Source organism: Aegilops tauschii, chromosome 5, assembly GCF_002575655.3.
Source record: "Aegilops tauschii subsp. strangulata cultivar AL8/78 chromosome 5, Aet v6.0, whole genome shotgun sequence".
NCBI classification, from domain to species: Eukaryota; Viridiplantae; Streptophyta; class Magnoliopsida; order Poales; family Poaceae; genus Aegilops; species Aegilops tauschii.
Genome location: NC_053039.3, coordinates 463,346,004 through 463,368,916, shown reverse-complemented (window position 1 = coordinate 463,368,916; position 22,913 = coordinate 463,346,004). Strand labels below are relative to the sequence as shown.

General features: G+C 46.0%; 1 protein-coding gene across 1 annotated transcript; it reads right to left on the bottom strand.

The window, feature by feature from the left end:
* Window positions 1-8,265: 8,265 nt before the first annotated feature.
* Window positions 8,266-8,652, bottom strand: LOC109777102 (uncharacterized). Its single transcript, XM_020335753.1, has one exon. The coding sequence runs from the start codon at window positions 8,650-8,652 to the stop codon at window positions 8,266-8,268; it is 387 nt and encodes a 128-aa protein (XP_020191342.1).
* Between the last annotated feature and the right edge of the window lie 14,261 nt (window positions 8,653-22,913).

The following is a 22,913-nucleotide window of genomic DNA, read 5'->3' as shown; positions in this document are numbered from 1 at the left end:
GCCTCCCCCACCATGCCATTGGTAAACCCAATGTATGGTGTTAACCAAATCCATTAGAGTACGGGTTTTCCGTTTGACAACCCCGTTTTACTGGGGTGAATAGGGAGGCGTCCTCTCATGAATAATACTAGAATGTATATATGTGTATTTGCCTTTGAGTAGAGTGAACTAACCAAGACATCACTAGGTATAAATTTTCACTGGGCTAGGTGTGAGCTCTTAGATAACAAAACTAACCAATGCATTTCAAGTCTTTCTCACAATGTTATACAAACATCTATATATTTTTATATATTCATATATTCGAAATGCATATACCCCAAATATTAATTTAGTTAGAGTTTTAAAGTGTTCATCGCATACTTCAAAATATGACCACCCATTGTAAAAAGAGGCTTGCATAAATTGAAAATGTTGATAGCATTCGGAAACAACGATTTTGACATTTATATAATGTTCACGGGTTTGAAAAATATGTTTGTGATATTTTTATTAAATTTCATACAACTTAAAAATGCTCGTGTAATTAAATAAAATATTTGTACTACTATAAAATATTCAACCGGTTTGGAAAATTTCTATGGATTTTTAAAAATATCTGTGTAACTAATTTTTTTTGTACCATTCATAAAAAAGTTCATGAAATTTTTAAAAAGTATTCACACAGTTCTAAAATATGTTCATTATATTTTGAGAATACGTTTATACAATATAAAAAATGTTCGCGTACGTTTAAAAAATTGTTTCATACCATTTATAAAAATTTCCAGCGTGTAGTTGAAAATTGTTTAAGATATAAAAGAAATGCTCAAGAATGTATTTGAAAAAAAGTTCATCATTTATTGAAGAATGTTCAACGTGTACAACCAAAATTTTCCACATGTATGCAAAAAAAATTAGAACATCTATTAAAAATGTAGACACTTACTGAAAAAAGGAAAGAGCAAAAAAAAAAGAAAATGAAAAAAGGAAAAAAAAACACATGGATGGTTCTAAACCAGTTCGACCTGTATGTAGAACCTTCCCAAAACTGGTTTAAGGTGCCGGACCACTAAGGGCAGAGTGCACCAGCATCCGAGTAGAGGTCAGGCTACGTCTCCCAGTAATCAAGACATGGCCACCCTGTTTGTGTGCTTGGGATCGAAACCAATCTAGATATCGGAGCTTGGTCTCGGCCTATGGAAAATATCATGGCGGTCAAAAAGTAGCTCAACACATTCATTATCTCTTTCTCTTTATGATAGCTGCAGAATAGAAGAAAGGCACCTACACATGCTCCCAAGCATTTGTGTGACCCTATAAATAGTGGAACAACCCTCAATATTGTACGCACTAGCTAGAAAATTCAAGGCCACAACAAAATTGAGTGTGAGAACATCTGAAGTGAGTTAGCTAGGCAGAGCAAGGTACACGCCTGATCAAAGATGATATTGTGTGGCTCATATGTATACATTGTTAGAACAAGTTCTTGATGAGACTGAGTACGTACATACTAGCAGGGGAGTCTAGAAATGTAAGGCATTGGGAACAGGAAAGCCCGAAGGTCACACCACATTGGTAGATCTTCAAAGGCGTGCAGAACATGGTTACACCAATTGGTAATTAACTATCTCCACATGCTCCTCAATTCCTGTCAAAATAAATTTATGTGCAGTTCACTTTGGCCAAAGGCTTGTGGGTTTCACTTAGATTGAGATAATGATACGAACCTTACTAGCTACTACTCGATTTACTATCACGTAGTACAACATCCGGGATATAGGTTATTTGGGAACAACTTGAAGGGGATCCAGCGATTAGGGCATCTCCAACACTAACATGCAAATTTGTTCCGGCATCCGTCCGCTGACAGGGGTACCAGTCCACAGACACGGATGCGGTAGGCGCCATCCAACGCTGCCTGCATACATTTTAAATACGGTTCAACTGAACCAGATGAAATTCATGCAAACACTGCAGATTTTCATATAAACCGGATGAGATTCATTACCTTTCAGACATTTGTAGATAAACCGGACGAAATTCATTACATTTTAGACAATTTTTAACTAAACCCTATTCCAAACCTAATCTAAATGATCGTCGGCACCCGTTCCCCATGTCCGGCAATGAGCCTCTAGAACTGAAGCTCCGGCTCTTTCCTTCGCATTCTCCAGTTCCGCCTCGGCACTCTCCAGCTCTGCCTCCGCAGGCTCTTCCAGTGCAGCTTGAGCGGCTAATCGGCCGACGATTTTCAGTCCGCCATGCTTGGCTTCAGGCGGAGGGGAAGAGCGGTGGCTTTCTTGGGACCCGAGCGGTGGTGACCTACCATGCACTACTCGCTATCGGCGGCGCCCACGGACATGTCGGCTTCCTTGTCGTGGTGGTTGGGCGCGGCCTAGGCAGAGCCGGCGAAGTCCTCCTCGTCGCCGCTCTCGCCGAACACTTCGTCTGTAGCCTCGTCCATCTCCTTGTAGGCGGCCTCCAGTTCCGCCTGATATTGGCGGTACCGCCAGCGGTCACGACGGATGTCGCGGGCGGAGCGGTAGGATTCGTGTAGCGCCGCCTGCTCCACCCCGTCCGCATCCGGTGTGATGGCCATGCCGGCTTCGAGTTGCTCCTCCACCTACTGGTGCTTGTCGAGGAGATGGAGGTTGTTGGCCTGGTCGGCCTGCGCCTCCCGGAACTGCTCCTCCCGCTCCTCCCACACCATGTCCATATAGTGGGGGACGGGCCTCGCCTATGGTCATGCCGGCATGCACCGACGAGGAGTGTGGCGCCGGCTTGTCCTTGGCCAGGTCCTCCATTGGGATGTTGCCAGCCTCCGTCCGCCTGCCGACCTTCCAGTCGGCAGCAATGACGTCAATCTCCTTCTTCTACTCTGACGATAGTCCATCCAAGAGGGCTTTGGAGCACGAGGAGGCCATTGTGGGCGTGGTGCGGAGGGGAGAAAGGGACCCGAGGAGGATGGGTACGGCCGATAGATAAGATCAGACGATTAGTTGGTACTTCAACAATGATGCTTAGGAGTACCACCAACAAATGATGGGGAGAACCATGTTTTCAAGGGAAAAATTGCAACCTACGTTGGAATTATAGAGGAATGTACTACATAAGGTCTCTATCATTCCAATGATAATTACATTATGTTATCAACATGCAACACAAACCAGCTGATCGGAGATCTGTCAGCCAAGTGTTATGGGATGCATTGTAGTAAGAGCACGACAGAATTGTTGGCTACATGATGAAACCAACACATGAGAGATGCACAAATAAAAAAACTACAATGCTACGAACATGTAATTAATAACACTGCAAAGTTTCCAGAAAAAATTGCAAGATTATCATGAACTGTAGGATCAACGTAATGCCCGGGGATGTCCGATTACTGGGATACAACCGTGGGTCGAGAGAATTTACCTGTAGCCAAGGTGTCAAAATTTATGCGTGGGGTGGTGGCAGCACCTGCAGCGCGGAAGAGGAGGCAATGACTGCCACACAAGATCACACATGCTTGATTGGCGTCTGGAGGGAATGAGACAATAATTCTAAAGTATCACCCTATTTCAAGGGTTAGATTTAGTTGATATTCCCGCCCTTATCTACCGAGTACCAGGGTGTCATAAAACAACTCAAGACGACTCTATGTGAACCATTACTTTGGTTGTTGAGTGGTGTTATTCGGAACACACCCTTGTTTAGTAGACTAGCATCATGGTCGGTCTTTTTGTCAGTCTATTTTTCATGCGCACGTCAAACTGCACACTCAGCCGTTGAACTCCTACGCACCCACGCATAATGATCAACTTCTTTGATTATCATGCACCTCTTTTCTTGGTCGGAAGGGAAGGTGTTGGTTGAACTCCTATGCACCCACACATGAGCAAGCACGGATTTTATTTAAACTACAACTTTTTCTGTTGATCAGTAATGAACACCTCATCTGGTTGATCGGTCAGAGCACAGATTCAAAGAGGGGTTCATGCTTTGGTAGTGTGGCATCAACCATCCAGTATTGTTCCAGTAGTTATACCGTTAGCCATATCTGTAAAGAGTTGGTATGTAATGAAAATGTGTGGTTATTTCCTTCAACCCTTACGTTAGAAAAACATGAGTAGGGCTTCCATTAAGAATGAATTAAAAACCCTTTTCTGTGTAGGAATAGCACTTGTTTTGCCGGCCAAGTTCATGAAACTTGTGTGGTTTTTTACCTACTGCCAACTTGACTACTAAAAATTGTTTGATGCGTGTTGCAAACTTGTACGAATGATTTAAGAGGATTAAATATTGGTAAATTATGGTGCTACCTAAATAATGTGCACTATGTTGCATACATATATTTAGATGTTGTATGTTATCACGGACGAGAACGTGTGGCTCTCGGGTGCTGATGCACCTGAATTGCAAAAAAATATAGTAACTGGAAAAGGTAAAAAGAAAATCCTGAAAATTTCTGGAAACATAGATGACCAAAAGTTGTATGCGTGCAAAAAGTTTTTTTTTTACTATGTACATGTAAGAAGTTTTGCAAAGGAATGCCTTCTAGGTTCATCGTCTTGATGATGAATGGGTAAATGTGCATCAAGAACATTACCACCCCAGGGTGGTACGAGGGCTATTCTTGTTTCTCAGGTGGGAGGTGAGGTTCGTCGCGGCAAAAACGTTTCAGTTTCCATCTGGTTGCAGACCCACTTCTGGGCTGAGTTGTATGCTGCTAGAAAGGCAGTAGAGATGCTCCAAAGCATGGGACTGCACATTGTTCAGATAGAACTTGACTATGTGGAGGCAGTGATCGACATGCTGGAGGAGCTGGACAGATCGCCGTACGGCCCATCGAGCCATCAAAATAAGGGGATGTGCTCCTGTAGAACTGCAAATGCACGTGCACACGTTCGCGTAGCTCGTGCTCCACAAGAGAATCCTGACGGTCGACATGTTGTCCATTCGCGGATGGACACATGGCCCTACCTCTACCTGCTAGCTATGCCCCGAGGCCTCGAAAACGACCGTGCACATATGCAAACACTACCCTTATTCCACTTCGTGTGGGACCATGTGATAGCATGGATGTGTGAAGCCATCACGATCGACCTCGCTTAGGGTTCGAGGGGTTCGGATTTGTTGGACAAGATGATCTCCAGGTCTCCTAAGGAGACAAGGCGACAAGGAGGTAGCATGATACTATACACGATCCGGAACCTATGGAAGGAGCGCGAGACAAATCAGTATGGCTGGTGACATTTCTAGGGATCATATAGAGGCCGTCCGTTTTTCTTGCTGTCCTGCCGAGTCAAATCAAATGGTAATATTGAGGAAGCGGAGGCGCAGGCTGTGCTCCCAGGTATTATATGACGCTATCAATCATGCTCAGTGCTCAGGCTGGTCATAATGGTTGTATCTTAGTCGGCATCATGCACTTGGGACTAAAAAACACGCTGATATGACGGACAATTAAAAAACAGAGAGAAGGTTAAAATAACATAAATATATACCGTCTTATAATAATTCTATAATACTATGTGCCACGCATGACAACTAATAAGGTCATATCTATGATACTATGTACTATGATCCAGCTATCTGTTTTCCTGCAAAACGGAATCAAACTAGGAGGGTGAGGGGCTTTGCGGAGTCCGTACCGCCACCATGTAGGAGTCTGACACCCCCGGCCCACTCAATTCCCCCTCTCGATCCACTTTTCTTTCACTTTGCTCCCCATTTGCTTTGCATCCACACCCTGCTTGTCCGCCACCGCCGTTGTACCTCTCCGGCCACCACCAACCATCATGTCTGCAGCCCCCACCTGTGCACCTGCCCACCTTGCATGATGTTGCTGTCCACCCAGGATCCCTTTGCAGAGAGGTGTCCAATCAAATTGCCATTAAGGATTTTTGTTGAACTTCTTGTTGTTTTCTGGAGTAAGCACGATGACATGGTACTCGATGATCGAGGATGAGTTGATGTGTGATACATGGAACGTCATACCTACAGAGTTTGTAGGCATGAGGCGGGGAGGCTCGACCTTTTAGCAAAACATTTACGCTCATACATTGTTGAATGAAGCCCAAGGGGAATTATGCGTGGGACGAAATATGCAGATTCCAACTCGAGTACGTTTAATTTGGATTCGACTAATTCAAAAAACTTGTGAACATGTGGTATCTCGGATATTTTTATGTTATTTATGGATGAGTTGTGCTATTTTCTATAATTATTTTGAATATTGGGAACTAGAGAAAAAAGGGACAGACATTTAGGAAAAAGGGTACGATGGCCGTCTCATATATACTTGGGTGTTGTATGTTATCCGTAGCTAAATAATATGTATAGAGTATAGAGATGTTAGAGTAATCCCCTCCCCCCGCGTCGTCCGCTCCCGGGCGACACGGGGGCGAACCCCTAGCTCCGGCGCAAGGCAACCCCCGCCACCTTCCTCCTCCCTCCGCCGTCGGCGGCGGCCGTCCCGGGCTTCGCCCGTGCAGTTGTTGGCGGCGGGGGGGCGTCCCTGCGTGCTCCCCTGTGCGGCTGCATGCCCCATCTCTCCTCCCGACGGCGACCCTCCTCCCCGACAACCTCTCCTGGCGTGGTGCTCGGCACTGGATTTGGCCTCTGTGGCGTCGGCCATGACGGCCGCCGTCCTAGCCGTGCTTCTCGGTGGCCTAAGATCCAGCTGCTCGCCTGGCCGCCATGGTGGCCTCCCTTCCAGATCTGTGTTGGTGGCGGGCGGTGGTCCTTCTCTTGACCAGCGGGAGGACAACAAGGGGATGTGGCTCCTCTGCTCGGCCTGAGCATGCTGCCCCTGCCCCCGTTCTTGGGGTCACCCCCGGGCTAGATCTGGCGTGTTTGAGCGCCGCTGGCCCCATTACCTGGTGGATGTCGTGGTGGTTCTGCAGGAATGGTTGCACACCGGTGACCGAGGGCTGCTGTCTCCTCTTCGCCCGCGTGCCCGAGAAAGGGGCCTTCCCAACACTAGCAGGAGTGACCCGCCGCAAGGTCTACCCCGCACTCTCTGCCCGGGACTGCCACCCCAGATTGCCAAGGCCCTCCACACGTCGTGGAGCCGCCATATCCCCGCTGCCACCTTTATCGACGTCAGGCGCGTGCGTGAGAGCGCACCTCTGGCAGCAGTGAAGGGGGCAGAGGGGGGAGGAAGGAGTGCAGTGGCGGCGGCTAGGATTACACCCAAGTCGCCTTGGCGGAGATGATGTGTCTGTGGTGTGGGGGTGGGGGGGGGGAGGGGAGCCAAACTTCTGGTCGACATTTATCCTAAAGCATTCTCTGTAGTGGTACCATGTTGTCAATGTTATGATTGGAATTAGTTTTCCGAGGGATTCATTCAGGTGTCAAATGGAACTCCTTGTTAGATCTTGTGACCTTTGTTGTTGGATGTGTAATTTTGTTTGAAGTTTTTCTTTGCACCCATGATCTCTATTGAGCTCAACAATATATGTGTACACTAAAATTTCGAAGATGATCCTTTGAGGATGGAGAAAGCTGGATGTACTGTACTTGATAAGAGACATAGATTGTACTTTTCTTGTTTTGTGCAGTGTGCTGAAAAAACAGTTAAATATAAAATGTTGAAATATTTATGTGTCGAAGTCTCGGAGATCATCTTAGATATCAGTGGGTGGCCAACTTCTTTTATTATGCACACATCTATCATTATTAAGAAGTTGCTCCCCACTTTTCCGTATTCTCTCATCATGCAGCCCATCCACATCATCAAGTAGGTCCCATGTGTAAAACAGCCACATCATAAGTATTTAGTACATTACATTCAACTTTTTGTTTCATCTCCATGTTAAATTTCCTTCGTTGCCTGGCTAAACAAATGGACTGCAAGTGCCGACATGACCTTCATGTATATGCTCTCGGCCCATCTAATTAGTTTTCCACACGTTCCTATTCATCTTCTTTCTTTGTCTAAAGAAACTATTCATCTACTTCTCCGCTGGTCACTTTCTCTACCACAGAGGAAGAAATTAAGTGCAAAGTAATAATGTGAAATGAACATATGGTCACTGAGGAGTCGTCTGCACCTTTTAAATATACTACACAACGCCTCGCAAGACTGCCACTTGAATTGCGCTTGCAGCCTCACACGTCTTCTCCTCTCCCCCTTCACGGTTCACACCCGCATCCAGGAAAAGCCACTAAAAATCTCTCCTTCTGCCTGGTGTTCCCCTTGCTGATGTGATGCGTGTGTCGGTGAGGTGGCGTCCGTGGTGCCCTGCTCCTCCTCTCCCTTCTCAGTCTCCCTTATAGAGAAGGTACCTCTGGTTAGTTCACGGAAATCGTACCAACCATTGGAACCCGGAGATGCCTTTCTTTCCGGCCTGGGAGGATACTCATGTAGCAACGTGGGGATTCTCTCCGACAGGGATTCTTTCCGGCCTTGAAGTCGATGCTGTGTAGGGCGGGCCTTGGTTGACAACGACAACTTGGAGGGGCGGGGTCCTCTTCGTGTGCTTCGGGCGGGGCGGCGGCGCCGATGAGGAGAAATAGTCGGGGTGCGGAGCCGTGGTTGGGTCCCAGGTCGGTGCGGCGGCGGTGCACGTTGATGAACCTGCGGTCGCTGTCCTTGGAGGACCTGTCGCGGACGCTGGCGAGGACGAGCTTGCACGGCTGCAGCTGCACCCTGAACGATCTCAAGTCAATCACCTCCATCTCCAACTTGCTTCAGCCTTGCAGCGAGTTACCGCCAACTATCTTGACCTCCACAGTGATGGCATCTAGGAGCACCGCCAGGGGCTGCCCTAAATTTGTACCAGATGCCTTGTGTGGCCGGCTGCAAAAGGCACACCAACACAGAAGTACATGTTACGATAGAGAAAAACAAGAAAAATGGCCATGGGCACTGATGCACCTTTTTTATCCTGATCCCGCATCTCCTATTCACCTGTATCTATATGTTTTACTGTGCAGATTTGTTGCAATAGAAAGGAATATGACACCTTCTGGTGATAGGGCAATGAGTATTCTGTTCCATATATGGCCAAGTGGACATGCAATATACTAAGTAGTGATCTAAAAGATATTATATTAGTTTAAAGGAGGCTTTAATGATCTAAAAGATCTTATATTACTTTACAAAGAGAGTATATGCTTTATGTTTGTCTCACAAAACACATGAGCTATTTAGACTAAAATGGTACGCATGAGGTCTGCACTCTTCATTCAGTAATAATTTGGTATACATCTAAAAGGAACAACAAGACTGGCTGTACAGAATCAACTTCTAATCTTGGCAACACCACGTGACACATGTGGTAAGCAATCCAAACAATTGAAAAGAACTTCTAATCTTGGCAAGATGACTTGGGTACTTTTTTAAATAAAATCTATATTTACACAAGCTTTTTTCCTATGGAACAACAGATAATAAATTTGAAACACTTCTCTTCCATTTTACCTTGAATACGCATATTTTTTTAAGTTTATATTTTACATATTCCGCAGCAACAAACGGGGTATTATCTAGTTTTGTTGTTCTTTTAAACATAGAAATGAAAGTAAGTTTATATAAATTTCAGGTCATTGCATTTAGGAGTATCTTCACATCATAAATGTTACCGCAATAGATGATTGAGTCCTTACATTATAGGAGCGTCTCCCTGTGTGTGTGTGTATATATACTTCTACACCCTTCATCTCACTATGTTCATGGCTAGCTTGGCATTCATCTTTCCGTGACTCTAGGGCAAATTAACACAGAACCGCAAGACAAAAAGTATGGTCGCCCATGAAGAGATTTAGCATTTGTACTATGAGCGTAGAAGTGGGATGCACCAGAAATACCAGTTGAACTTGAAAGAAAGTACTTGCAAAAGTGAAACAAAGGAAGGCAGGTGACAGGAATGTTTTGGTGGCAAGACAAGATTTCCATGAGGGAAGGAGCGTCTGGGACATCCTAGTTAGGGTTGATGTACATGAAGAAGGTGGCTTACCGGGCGAACCAAGTTTTCAACAAGCTCAAGTAAGAGTCGCTCCCCTACCAGGCAGAACGGCCACTACACCAAGCTGTGGGATCAAGGCTTTCAAGCTAACGCCCACAAACAGGTAGTGTCAAGGCTCAATAAAAACTAGCCTCATCAATCATATGTTAGCCGTAGTGTGTGCATGATAGGAATTCTGGGCTCCAGAGCCAGTGAAAGAATCCGTAGCCCGTGGCTGCGGCATTCCATTGAACAGGTGACATATATGCAATCAGTGATAAAAATAGATGCGAGGACAGTAGGAACAAAGATAGAAGCATGTGCCAATCAGTGACAGGCCGGTAGAGTGGCAGCATCCACACTTGGTGACCTTTTGTGCTCAGCCGTGGCCCGTGGGCAAGCACGAACATTACGTGGCTGCCTCCGGCTTTGCCTTGTCCTCTCAATCATGCTGAGATGGTGTAGAGCGTACGATGGCTGGCGAAGAGGCCCCATGAAAACCGGATGACAGAGATCTGGTGGCCTCCTCCGTGTGGCGGCAGAGGCTTCAGGGTCTGGAGGTGGGAACACTCTGCTCGTTCGTCAGCACTCTTCAGTCCAAGCCTTTTGCAAACCGCATAAATACAATGGCTTTATGCTGTACAAGAAAGAGAACATCAAACGACACCCCTTTGCATCAGAGCTCTGCAGGCAAAGTCTGAAAATTATGATACCACATACCAGCAGCACTGCGTTCGTTAAACTTAGGATCCGGCATCGGATCACTTGTTCTCTAGTTGACCACCTAACATATTTTGACATGTATGTATTGGAACTGAAACTTCTAAAAAGACTGCACATCAATCACAGGGTTTTCCACACACAAAAAAACAATCACAGGGTGACAAACACATAAGAGAAATAGATGAGCTGATTGTTCATCTGACAATTGTCCTCATCCTAGGACAGAAAAGGAACACGTTACTAGCAGCAAGTACTGCCAGCCATGACATCCAGCTGAATCAGGAAGCATCAGACAAGATTCAAAAGGGGCTCGGCCGGTGTCAGTTCCTGTGAAACAAGTATACAGAGACCGACCTAGAGTGATTAAAAGTAGATTCTTATGACCATCTAGTCCGAAATAAATTTTGATTTTACAATAAATAGGCAGACAGAACAGAGCACATTGGTTCTTGAAGTAAAATGGGAAAGCTAGTACATGTTTCAGCTTCAAAGCTCTGTTTTGTCAAGATAGCATTTACATTTTAAGTATCAATAACGTTGATGGCGAGAGGGCCAACCAAATGGCGAGTGGTACCATCTTCCCAGGGCGCCACCAAAGATGACACCACGCGGTCAAAAACTCAAAATTAATAAATCTAGAGTACAGTTTTAATTGAACTTAGCTTGAATAATCACCTCAATTTCTAAACATAGTCACATAAAAAGATTAGCACAAGATGTTCCATTAATCTTATCACATGGCCATATGCAGTTAGTTTAAAGAGGCATCTATGTAGTCTGCAATTAGTTGATTGATCGCAGCTAAGCTAACCATGAATATATAGTGTTGTGATTAATCTGGACGGAAACATACGAATCCCTCCGGCCTCGGCTAACATATCTTCCTTCTTTCTCTCAAGCAAATGTTCGATGAAATTAACCCGTTGGTGCATCATTATATCATGCGTGTCTTTGGGTCTTGCCCAGTAGACAGCACAAACACACGCGGGCGCCCACACATCTTTTATTTTTACACACACACACACACACATCTGGTGCTGAACCCCCTTGGTTTTCGAGGGCCTGGGGCGGCCACCCCACTCCATGGCCGGGCCAAAGTCATTTTATTAATTCAGAGTAGTACTCATTCTTAAAGGAACAAAGTCGGCATTTTTATTACATGCCACAGTACAATATCATAGTCGCGTGATAAATACTAGTTGCATGATGGCATACTTCCGAAGTTCGAGTCACTCTTTGCACCAACACAGTAGGCCGCATATGTCAGATCAGCACTTGAAATTACAATTGGAAAGTCGGTCATCTCAGCTATATACCTGTTACTGCTTGGTTGGATGTAAAGAAGAACTCTTGCCTAACTTCGTGATGTTGGTGGCACCTTTACTGTAGTAGAAATGAGACGCATTGGGAACATAAGCTCAGTAGCTAACAAAGTAGCACGAGCAAAACTTCTCAACATGATGAGCCTGTTCCGCCACGACCGGCATGAATACAAAGATGGAGAAACTGATATTGCCAGAAGAACTACCTCGTTGGTTCCACAAACTGAATGAACGCTACCCTGTTCAAGAATGCTCTCGTCTTTGCTGCAGTGGCACACGAGGTAAGATCAGCATCTCCCTCCTTAACAGCAAGCACTACAAGCTCCTCTCCCCTCTCGCAATCCTTTTGGGTGTATCTGTAGACTGGGTTGGGTCAAGTTTCCTGCCAGCAGAGGCTTCACAGCGATGGCCCCTTGGTGCTTGCCTGGACACTCGGGTCTCGCACCCTCGCAGAGTTCGGGAACACACAAGCAGTGCACAACGAACAAGGGCAGGTCATGCGGGCCAGCAGTTCGGGGAGTAGTTCAGCGAGTCCTTTTTTGTAAGGTCACTAGAAAAAAAAACTTTGTTTCTTTGTACACTCAAGCTCCACTGTTCTGTTTCACATTTGTCAGTGTTTGTGTTTGAACCAAAGGGATATTAGAACTCTCATGTAGATGACCGATGCTATGGGATTGAGCAACTTCAGCGGTAAGACTTGAATCTTGCCTCACACCACCTGTGTCACATTACATCAAGTTTTTGCAAGTGTTTTCGCTCCATAGCACCTCCACAATAACATTGCCCCTTTGTGCCTTCCAATAAAAACACACACATAAAAATAATGTGCATCTACTATGAAAAAAGAGCAATCCATAATATAAGAAGATTCATATGGAATCTATTTTCTCGTCTTTTTCAAACTTAAGGCAGATGAAGGAAATAACTCAGCGCTCATTGCATGTATCTTCCTACAATTTCACATAGTTACACCATAAATAATATGACAATAGCTAGGTGAGTGCTGCCACACCACTGAATCCTGAATCACTGTTTGTACCTCCGTTACATAAAACCCAATATTACTCCGTGGTATATCAACACCAATATTTGTTATAGATAGATACTCCTACATAATTGAGGTATTAGCTTAGCTGCACTCGTGGAGGATGATGACTGAGCGGCACTGTTGTAGTAAAATAAGTGGGATGCACATGCTTTTAGGTGAAACCCAAAAAATTGCAAGTTTGACCCAAAAGCATGTTGAGTGTTTGCTGCAAAAGTGGGATGCACTGGGAACACGAAGCTGAGTATGATAAAATCAAATGATAATCCACTAGTTTTAGGACTCCGGGAATAGTGCTAAGTTTCTGCAAGACGGAGAAAACAAGTTTGTCGGGGCAACAACGTACTCAAACTTACCCAAAGAAAGAAACAAAGTGAAGGGGCATGCTAATCTTTAGAGTTTGTTTGTAAGTGTGAGCTCTCAGATAAAAACACGAGTATTTCTAGTCTATCTCCATGATGTTATATGCACATGTTTCCTCCGTAAAAATTGATTTTCCACAAAAAAACTACACATGGTTCTATAATTTTCCACCATCTCAGCAAGAAAATTAGTTTCATTTGGATATAAACTGTTTTCCTTTTGCGAGAGGATACACTCTGCTTTGGACACCAATATGTGCATGCGTATCCTATGGTGCACTTTGAGAAGTTGGAATAGTTAGGTCTTCTGAGTTTTGTTTCGGTACGTCCTCTTTTTTAAAAAATTAAATTTTCTAGGCAAACCAATGGTGCGGATTAAAACTTACCCCTTACTTAAAAAGGGTAGGATAGAGAATTACATGTTAAAATAATCTGGATCAATGTGGTTGCTAACGGCCAGGCAACCTACTCACGGATGGGCATCTTCAACGGCAACGGCGTTTTCCTTTTGAGCCTACATGGCGGGGTACAGGCAGTGGCGGTGCCAGGAAATTGTTACTGGGTATTCTTGTAAAAAAAACTTGCGAAAGCAATATAATAGAACGATAAATGTATAGTAAGAAGGCAACATCGATGACTCAATGACCATACATTGATAATAGTAGCAAAATATCATTGTGGCAATATCTCTAACAAGTAAGAAAGATTACAAACAACAAAGGAAATTACAATATAACTTTACGATCCCCTTTTTGAAAGAAATTGATGACATCCTCATCTTTCACTTGCTTGAAAAATTCTCTCTCAACGAATGTAACCAAGCAATTGTTCAAATATTCATCACCTATTTTATTTCCTAGTGTATTCTTCACGTATTTCACTAAGGAAAATACCCTCTCAACGCTAGCAATGGCTACCGGAAGAATGAGCACCAACTTAAGAAGTTTGTAAACAATGTAATATTGTTCATTCTTTCTTGTCTCAACCATCAGAACTGAAAGCTCACATAGATTCTTCAAATTGCTAAACCTTGTATCCATACGCACATGAGAAATGTACACACTTAATTGCCATGGAAGTCTTGACAATTCATCATTTGTGAAATATTTAGCATTGAACTTCCTAGCAAGCCTAACCAACTTTTCTTTATCATAAGCAGCGAATGAATCACGTGGACTGAATGCTGCCATCCAAGTAAGTAGTTCAGTGTTTACCTCATCAAATCTTGCATCCAACTCTTGAAGTTGCCTATCAATGACACCCACAAACATTTCAACCTTGAAGCGATGGTAATTCTTTGCACCATTAAAGAACCCTCTTTTTGGTCTCCCAGCAGGATAGTAAGGAGCCTCCATGTCAATAACTTTGATCTTGTGCTTTACACAAAAAGAAGTGACATTCTGAAGAAAATCATTCCATCCTTCCTCTTTTCGCAAGCATTGCAAGTGTAGCTTTGTGAGCTCAACAATCTCCATAGCATTAACAATATCTTGATCTTTCTTTTGCAAAGCTCTACTCAAGTCATCGGAGAGGGCCGAATGGTGAGGGCAGGGGAGGGAGAGGGCCGACCGGTGACGGAGAGGCTGGAGATGGCCGGCCTGGCCGCCGGAGCGGCGGAGCCAGACCTCGACGGAGGGGCAAGAGAGGGTCGGGCGGCCGGCCGCCTTCACAGAGCTAGGTTAGGAAAGGGAACTGGGGAGTGGGGAAGGGGATTGATTGAATCGGGGCAACCTCGACTGCTCGCGCGCCTAACCAGACGTGGGTCTGGTCCCGTGCATGGCTAAGCTGGAGTTTTGGGCTGCATTCGTGGGCCAGATATGTATACTATATCTAGTAGTTTTTTTAGGCAAAAATCTTGGGTATTCCAGGGAAGTCCCAAGAAGACCCCAGCGCCGCCACTGGGTACAGGTCGCCAGCGTTCCCCAGAAATATTTATCTCAATTTTTAAAGTGCCTAGTGATCTCAACCACTCATCTGCCACCGTCGTCGATACCCTACATGGGCCTTGTTTTAGAGGACACGTCTAACGAGTGGCCGTTGGCCCGCTAGTGCTCCGTAGTGGCCAGCTAAAAAATAATTTTGTCCCCCTAATCCATATTAGGTAAAGTGAACAAGTGTGAACAGGAAAAATAATTGCAAAGCACCCACCTGAACAGGTGTGAACGCACTTAATTCGGGTTTTCAAAATTTTTAAAAACAATAACTTTCAAACCGCGCATCGAAATTAAGATCCGTTTTCACGGCTGGAACCCCCGCGGCGTGCTCTTTGAAACTAGGTCCCGCATGGGTATGTTTCTATGAAATTTGTTGTGTGCAATTTTGTCCCCGTTTTGTGCAACTGCCTAGTTGTCGATATGCAACTACCAGACAAGGATGTGCAATTTTTCTCCTACCCGTAGACGTGCAGTTTTCAATGATGGTACTTCCATCCCAAACTACCTCCTTCCAGGGAGATGTGTAACTTTGAATGTTGCCTCAAGCAGCTGCATAATAGTTGATGTGCAACTTTTCCCTTCATGTGGATGTGCTTCACTGTTTGCTGCATCGGCCAACGGCCTAACAGTGGATGTGCAACTTCGAATGCTGCCATGGCCAAGTGCCTAACGGTGATATGCAACTTTCTCTCGTATCCCATGGATGTGTAGTTTTCCTACTAGCACTCAGGCCAAACCACCAATGCTAATGAGACATGCAACTTTAACACTCTGTTTGTATGCAACTTTTCACTGCCCTCATGAATATTCAACTTTTCACTACCATCATGACTGTCAAATTTTTCACCATTCAACTGTCCTTGCTTGTGAGATGTGCAACTTCGTATGTTGCCCTGCCAACTACCTAGCAGACTATGTGCAACTCTGTTAGTTGCCCCCACCAACTGAAAATAGATATCCACAAGTAGGGAGGGGAATAAGTTGCACATTGACTAATAGGCAGTTGGCTTGAACAACAGACTAAGTTGCACATATCGCTCGCAGGGGGAGGTGGGGGTAGGTTGTGCTAATAGTGAAAAACTACACATCCATGAGTAGGGAGGAGAGTTGCACATCGACTACTAGGTAGTTGGTCGGGGCAGTAGACTAGTTACACATCAAAGTTGTCCTGGTTGCTAGATTTCAACCTCATCGGAAGTTGAATCATACAGCTCCAAATATTGGTTTTGGAAAAAGTTGCACGATGTAGTACTAAAGTTACACAATACAGTACTAAAGTTGCACCATATAACATCAAAGTTGGCATCGAATTTTTTTTATCAAAACATACCCATGTGGGATCCAGTTTCAAAAATCTCGTCAAGAAGAATTCAACGGTGAAAACATATCTGAATTTCAACGCATGGTTTGAAAGATATGACTTTTTAAAATTTGAAAACCCGAAATGAACAGAGGTGATCTATTTTTCCCTTCACATGTGAAAAGTCTGACCGCATTTAATCCAGCACTCACATGCACTAGCAGACAAAAGTAATACACATGCAAGCGAGTGACAGAGCGGCCGCTCATTTCTACCCGATGGCGCGCATGCACTTTTTAGTTTTTAGGCGTTTTAAATCATAACGGTTCTGGTTCCGTAGTCGCCCAAGTTATCCAGACACATGCAGGACTCCTAGCAGTGGCCAAAATCGGTCCTACCTTTTTTGTTTGTTGTGGTGTAAAGATTTCGGGAGCATATCCAGCCAGTCAGGACAGCATACACAGCTCGCTGGAGCATGCTACCGGACGGCCATGGGGACGCAGTTCAGGAGGTTCACATATTGGAGATCAAAAACAGAATGGCAACCTCAGCAAGGACCTCGTCCGTTGCTTATCCGGCATGGTTATTGGCAGCGAGGAGACAAAGACCACGGTGGTGGCGTTTAAGAAGCCGGTAAATCGCGCTGCAGGGCGAGCACTAGTTCTGTGGCGGAGATGATGTTAACTCGTGGGAGTTATGTGGATGCTAGGTGCGGTGGTTTTACTTAGAATTCTGCATTCTTGCACAAATTTCAACAAAAATCATCACGGCCTTAGAGTAACTGAACGGACTCTAAGCAACCCAATGACCAAGCTTTGGATGAATCGTTAACTATAACTGTTTGTCATTTTCACATTTTCTGGGCCCTTGGTAAGTAGCGGTTGGATTATAGTCATTTCAGTCCTGAGATGTTTTTTTAGATGAGACATGATTTTCAGCACCCGGGTGCCCCTGCACCCTCTATGAACAGTAAATTCAAAACAAATAAAGAAATTTGAATATTTGGGACATCAAACTTTTGATGATCTTGCAAAGTTCTTGCTAAAAATAACATTCGAGGAACCCTCATCTAAAAAAACAAAATCATTGTTCAAAGTTTATGTACTTTTTGAGCAGTGATTTTTTTGTGAGGGCTCCATGAAGGTTATTTCTTGCTGAAACTTTGCAAGAACTTCAACTCATTCATCATCTTTGATCCCTGAAAGTTTCAATTTTTGACGAATTTACTGTTTATGAGGGTGTAGGGGCACCCGGGAGCTGTTACACTTTTCTCTTTTTTAATAATGAAATAGAACATTTCTCCTAGCCTCTACATCCGTAATAGGCCAATGACCATCCTAAGATATCTCCTCCAGTATAATTAACTTTTGCTATCAACTTACTCGTCTGTTATTACTCATTCTTGCCTTGCTCCGTGCAAAGTTTTCTATCTACTTAATATAAGTTCCTACAATTTGTTGGTCTATTCAGATTCATCTGCCCGCAATATCACACCTACGGGTGTGTGGCCAGCAACTTTTCTGCAAATGCTCAGTTTCTTATTTATTTTTAAATAAGTTACTTGACATTTATTTCATGTTATATCGTTTCCTAGAACATTCATCTTATTAATAGGAGTACTGCGGCAACATGTGGTGGAGAATACATCAAGCCTCTCCTTGCATATATACACTTGGACACCCTCACCCCAGTTAACTACGCCCATGACTAGTTTGGCATCCATCTCTTTTTAAAAGAAAATAGGGATACCCTTGCAACTAGGCCCAAACCCCCTGACCGCCTTTTCAATTTTAGAGAAAACAAAAGAAAATGATGGAAATGTCAAAAAAATAAAATAAAATAAGTTTCCCATGTGATATGTGGTCTAGTTGTTGGGAAAATTTACAAATATGAATTTCGACTTTATTTGCAAAATCTCTTTGGGATTTGTAAAATGGGCATAACTTTTGCATACGAACTCGGATTAAAAAGTTTTTTATATGAAAAATTATCTACTCGAAAAGTTACATCCGAATTTAACAAGGGGAACCCCGTTAAACATTTTCAAAATCCTCAAAAACCTAACAGAAAAAAAGTTACGGGGCTTTTAAGATCTAGAGTGGAACAAAATCGAAAAAATTTCAAACTTACTAGTGGCGCATCATTTGCTAGGTGCGCCACTAGTAACAGAAAAAAATATAGTTTCAAATTTTTTTTAGGAAAAAATGTCGTCAAACTGTGGTCAAACTAATTATTCTAGAATATTAGTGTTACTAAATAATTATTTCATTTTTTTAATTTTGGTCAAATCTGGTCAAACTGTGGTCAAACAATGGTCAAACTAATTATTCAAGAAATATTAGTGTTACTAAATAATTATTGTTTTTTAAAACTATAGTTTCAAACTCAAACAGTGAAATGTGTCACTTCATGCTCAAGCTAAATTCCTGAGGGTTAATAGGATTGACAACTTACTATTGTCAGGAAAACAACAAGTGCAGACTTGGAATGATGAGGGGTGATTAGAGATTAGAGGATAAATTGAGCAGTGATGAGGGGTGGTGATTAGAGATTAGAGGTTAAAATAATTCAGAAATTTGAAAATCAAAAAAAAATCAATTTTTTTTTTAAAAAAAATCAAAAAAATCATAAAATTTCCTTTAGTCCCGGTTGGTGTTAGTCCCACGTGGAGCTCCACGTGGCCGCGGCCTTTAGTCTCGGTTCGTGTAAGAACCGGGACTAAAGGGGAGAGGCATTAGTAACGACCCTTTAGTCCCGGTTCAAAAACCGGGACTAAAGGGCCTTACCAAGCGGGCCAAAAGCCCCTTTTTCTACTAGTGTGATATCAGTTTCCCTAACCTGATCTTTGCCTAAAATCCTTCTGCTCATGCCGCCGCCGCACCCTCCGTGCCGCCGCCGCACCGCGCCTCCAGGCCGCCGCCGCCGCATCCTCCCTGCCGCCGCCGCACCTACGTCACCGCCGCCGCATCCACCTTGCTGCTGCCGCACTTAGATCGCCGCCGCCGCAAACCCTCCCTGCCACCACTTCTTCTCCAAGCCGCCGCAGCTCCTCCTTCCGCCTCCCAGCCATGGCCTCGCCCGGTTCCTCCGCCTCCGGTGCCACCAACCCTTTCGTCGGTCCCGATCCCATCCTCATCCGTGACCTTGACATCCATCGCCGTGTTCCCGTATGCCTCGTTCACTCCACCTCCACCTACTACTCCTGGAAAACATACTTCTCCTTGGTGTTTCGTGAGTATCATCTGCATGATCACATCGACGGCTCAGTCGACTCCAGTATGATGCTTGGCGATGATGAGTGGATGACCATCGACGCCACACTCATTCGTTGGTTTTACCTCACCATCTCCAAAGATTTTTTTCCACACGGTGATCGCCGATGGAGATGACGCCCACGCTGTTTGGACCAAGCTCAACAGGCTCTTCACCGACAACCAATTTCAGCGTCGCGTTTTTCTTCAGCAAGAATTTATTTTCTGCCACCAACCTGACTCCTCCATTGATGATTTTTGCATGCGCCTCAAGAAACTTGCAGATGAGCTCCGTGACCTTGGCGACAACATCTCTGACGAGCTCCTCCTCGGCACCCTCACCGCCGGCCTCAATGAGGAGTTCGGCAAAGCTGCTTCGAATCTCACCTTGATTCCGTAGCCGACCTTTCCCAAGGTTGTGGCGTATTTGCGCTTGGAGGAGCGGCGGATGAAGATGGCCAAAACTAGGGCTACCCACACCGCCCTTGTGCTGGGACATCTCGAGGCGCCCCCTGGCCGTCGCCCTCACCGGCGCCTCCCGCGCTGCAGTTCCCCCTGCCGGAGGCCTCCTACCACTAGTACCCGCCGCCGCTCGCGGGCCCCTCCAAGCCGCAGACGCCCCAGCTGGCCTCCTCCGATCGACGCTGTGGTGGGCGTCGGGGACGCAAGGCCAACGCAACCGCTGGCATGCCTCGCCAGCCCCAGCAGGCCACGGTGCCCTGGGCCGCCGCCCAGAATCCTTGGACGGGCCTGGTGCATGCGTACATCATCCCCATCCCGCGTCCCCCGACGCCCGGCCTCTTGGGCCCCATACACCGCGCCGCAGGCGCCGTATGCCCCGCTGGCGCCATATCCCACGCTTCCAGCGCCGTATGCCGCGCCACCACCATTCGGGCAGCAGCAGCATGGCGCTGCTACTATGGCAACCCGACGCCTCCCCTTCCTCCCGCTCCATGGGACCCGGCGTTACTTGCAGCTCTTCACTCTGCTCCGTCTCTAGCCAACTATACGGGTGGCGGCTATTGGTATATGGACACCGGAGCCATCGCTCATATGTCCTCTCATCCCGGTAATCTCCACACCTCACAACCCGTCAAGACCTCCACACGTATTACTGTCGGTGATGGATCATCACTTCCCATTACACATATAGGCCATGCTTCTTTTCCATCTACATCCACACCTTTGTCACTATCTAACATACTTGTGTCTCCCGATCTTATTAAGAACTTAGTTTTCGTTCATTCTTTTACTCGTGAAAATCCCGTCACCATTGAGTTTGACATATGTGGTTTTTCTGTCAAGGACGCGCGTACCCAGATGGTGCTCCACCGATGTGATAGCACCGACGAGTTCTACCCGTTCCACCCACCCGCCTCCACCAACGCCTCTCCGCCGTTGTGGACCTTTGGCATGCTCGCTTGGGACTAGTCCTGGTCATCTCAGGCCCGCCCCTGTCGGCCCACCCAGGCTCGCCCCTAAAATCCAGGGCCTAGGCCCGATGGGCTTGCCCGTGGGCCGGGCTTGGGCCTGAGTTTTGAGCCCACCAGCAGGGCCTGGACGGGCTTGGGCTTGGCATATTGGCATTTTAAGGAAGAGGCCCGGCCCTAAGCCCTAAGCCCTAAGGGCTTTTCAAGGCTTTTTACTAGATGGGCCGGGCTTGGGCTTGAAAAGTAGGCCCGATGGTAGGGCCTGGGCCTCAGTTTTCTGCCATGGGCTTTTTCAGGCCCGGCCCATGGCCAGATATACTTGGGACATCCCAACCCCGCCACCTTTCGTCACATTCTTCGGAGTTTTCTTTTACTTGTAATAAGACCGACAGTCACACTTGTCATGCATGTCGTCTAGGCAAACATACTCGTCTTCCCTTCCCTCTTCGGTTGCGTCGTATCCGTTTGAACTACTTCATAGTGATGTGTGGACTTCTCCAGTTGCGAGTAATACATGCTATATTTATTATCTTGTCATTCCTGATGATTCTTCGCACTATGTGTGGACCTTCCCATTGCGGCGGAAAACCGATGTCATCTCCATCCTTACCGCCTTCTACTCCTATGTCACTACGCAGTTTCGTCTCTCCATTCATGCTCTTCAAACCGACAACGGGAAGGAATTCGATAACCTTGCAGTTCGCAATCTCCTCGCCACACATAGAATGATTTTTCGTCTCACTTGCCCTTATACCTCGCAACAAAATGGGTGCGCCGAACGGGTTTTACGCACTCTTAATTAACGATTGCGTCCGCACACTATTATTTCATGCTAATGTGCCGCCCTGTTTCTGGCCGGACGCCCTCGCCACCGCATCACTTCTCATTAACATCCGGCCATGCCGTGTTCGCGGAAAATTTGCACCGCATCACTTGCTTTTTGGGAGCCCGCCTTCTTATGACGACCTTCGCATCTTTGGGTGTCTTTGCTCTCCCAGTATCGCCTCCACCACCCTTCATAAACATGCTCCTCGCTCCATTGCGTGTATATTTCTGGGCTACCCTCCTAACACCAAAGGCTACCGCTGCTAGGACCCCATCTCCCACCGTGTCTTCACTTCCCGACAAGTTTACTTTGATGAAAGGGTTTTTCCGTTTCAGCAGGTACCACTGGTCGTCTCATCGTCGCCCTCGCCACCGGCAATCGGCGGCTCGTCATCGGTCTCCCATGGTGTGCGCCCTCGAGCCCACCTTGGGCCGCCCCTGGCTTTGGCCTGCTGCCCTGCCTTACGGATGCCCTGGCCGTGGCTGCCTCTTCACTGACCCGTACGGCTGCCACGGCAGAGGACTCGGTGCCCAGCCTCACTGATTCAGCTGATGGGGCTGCATCCCCGGCGCCCGCCTCACCCGCCACATCGGCGGCCACGTCAGCGCCAGCCTCACCTGCCGCATCGGTAGCAACGTCATCGCCCACAGGTTCGGCTGCTATGGGCTCTGTGCCGACACCCGCGGGCTCGGCCGTGGCGCCCTCTCCGGCGCCCTCCGTGGACTCGATCGCGACGGGCTCTTCCCCACCATCTTCGCTCGTCGCCCCCCCCAGACTTGCCGCCTCGCCACATGCTGACT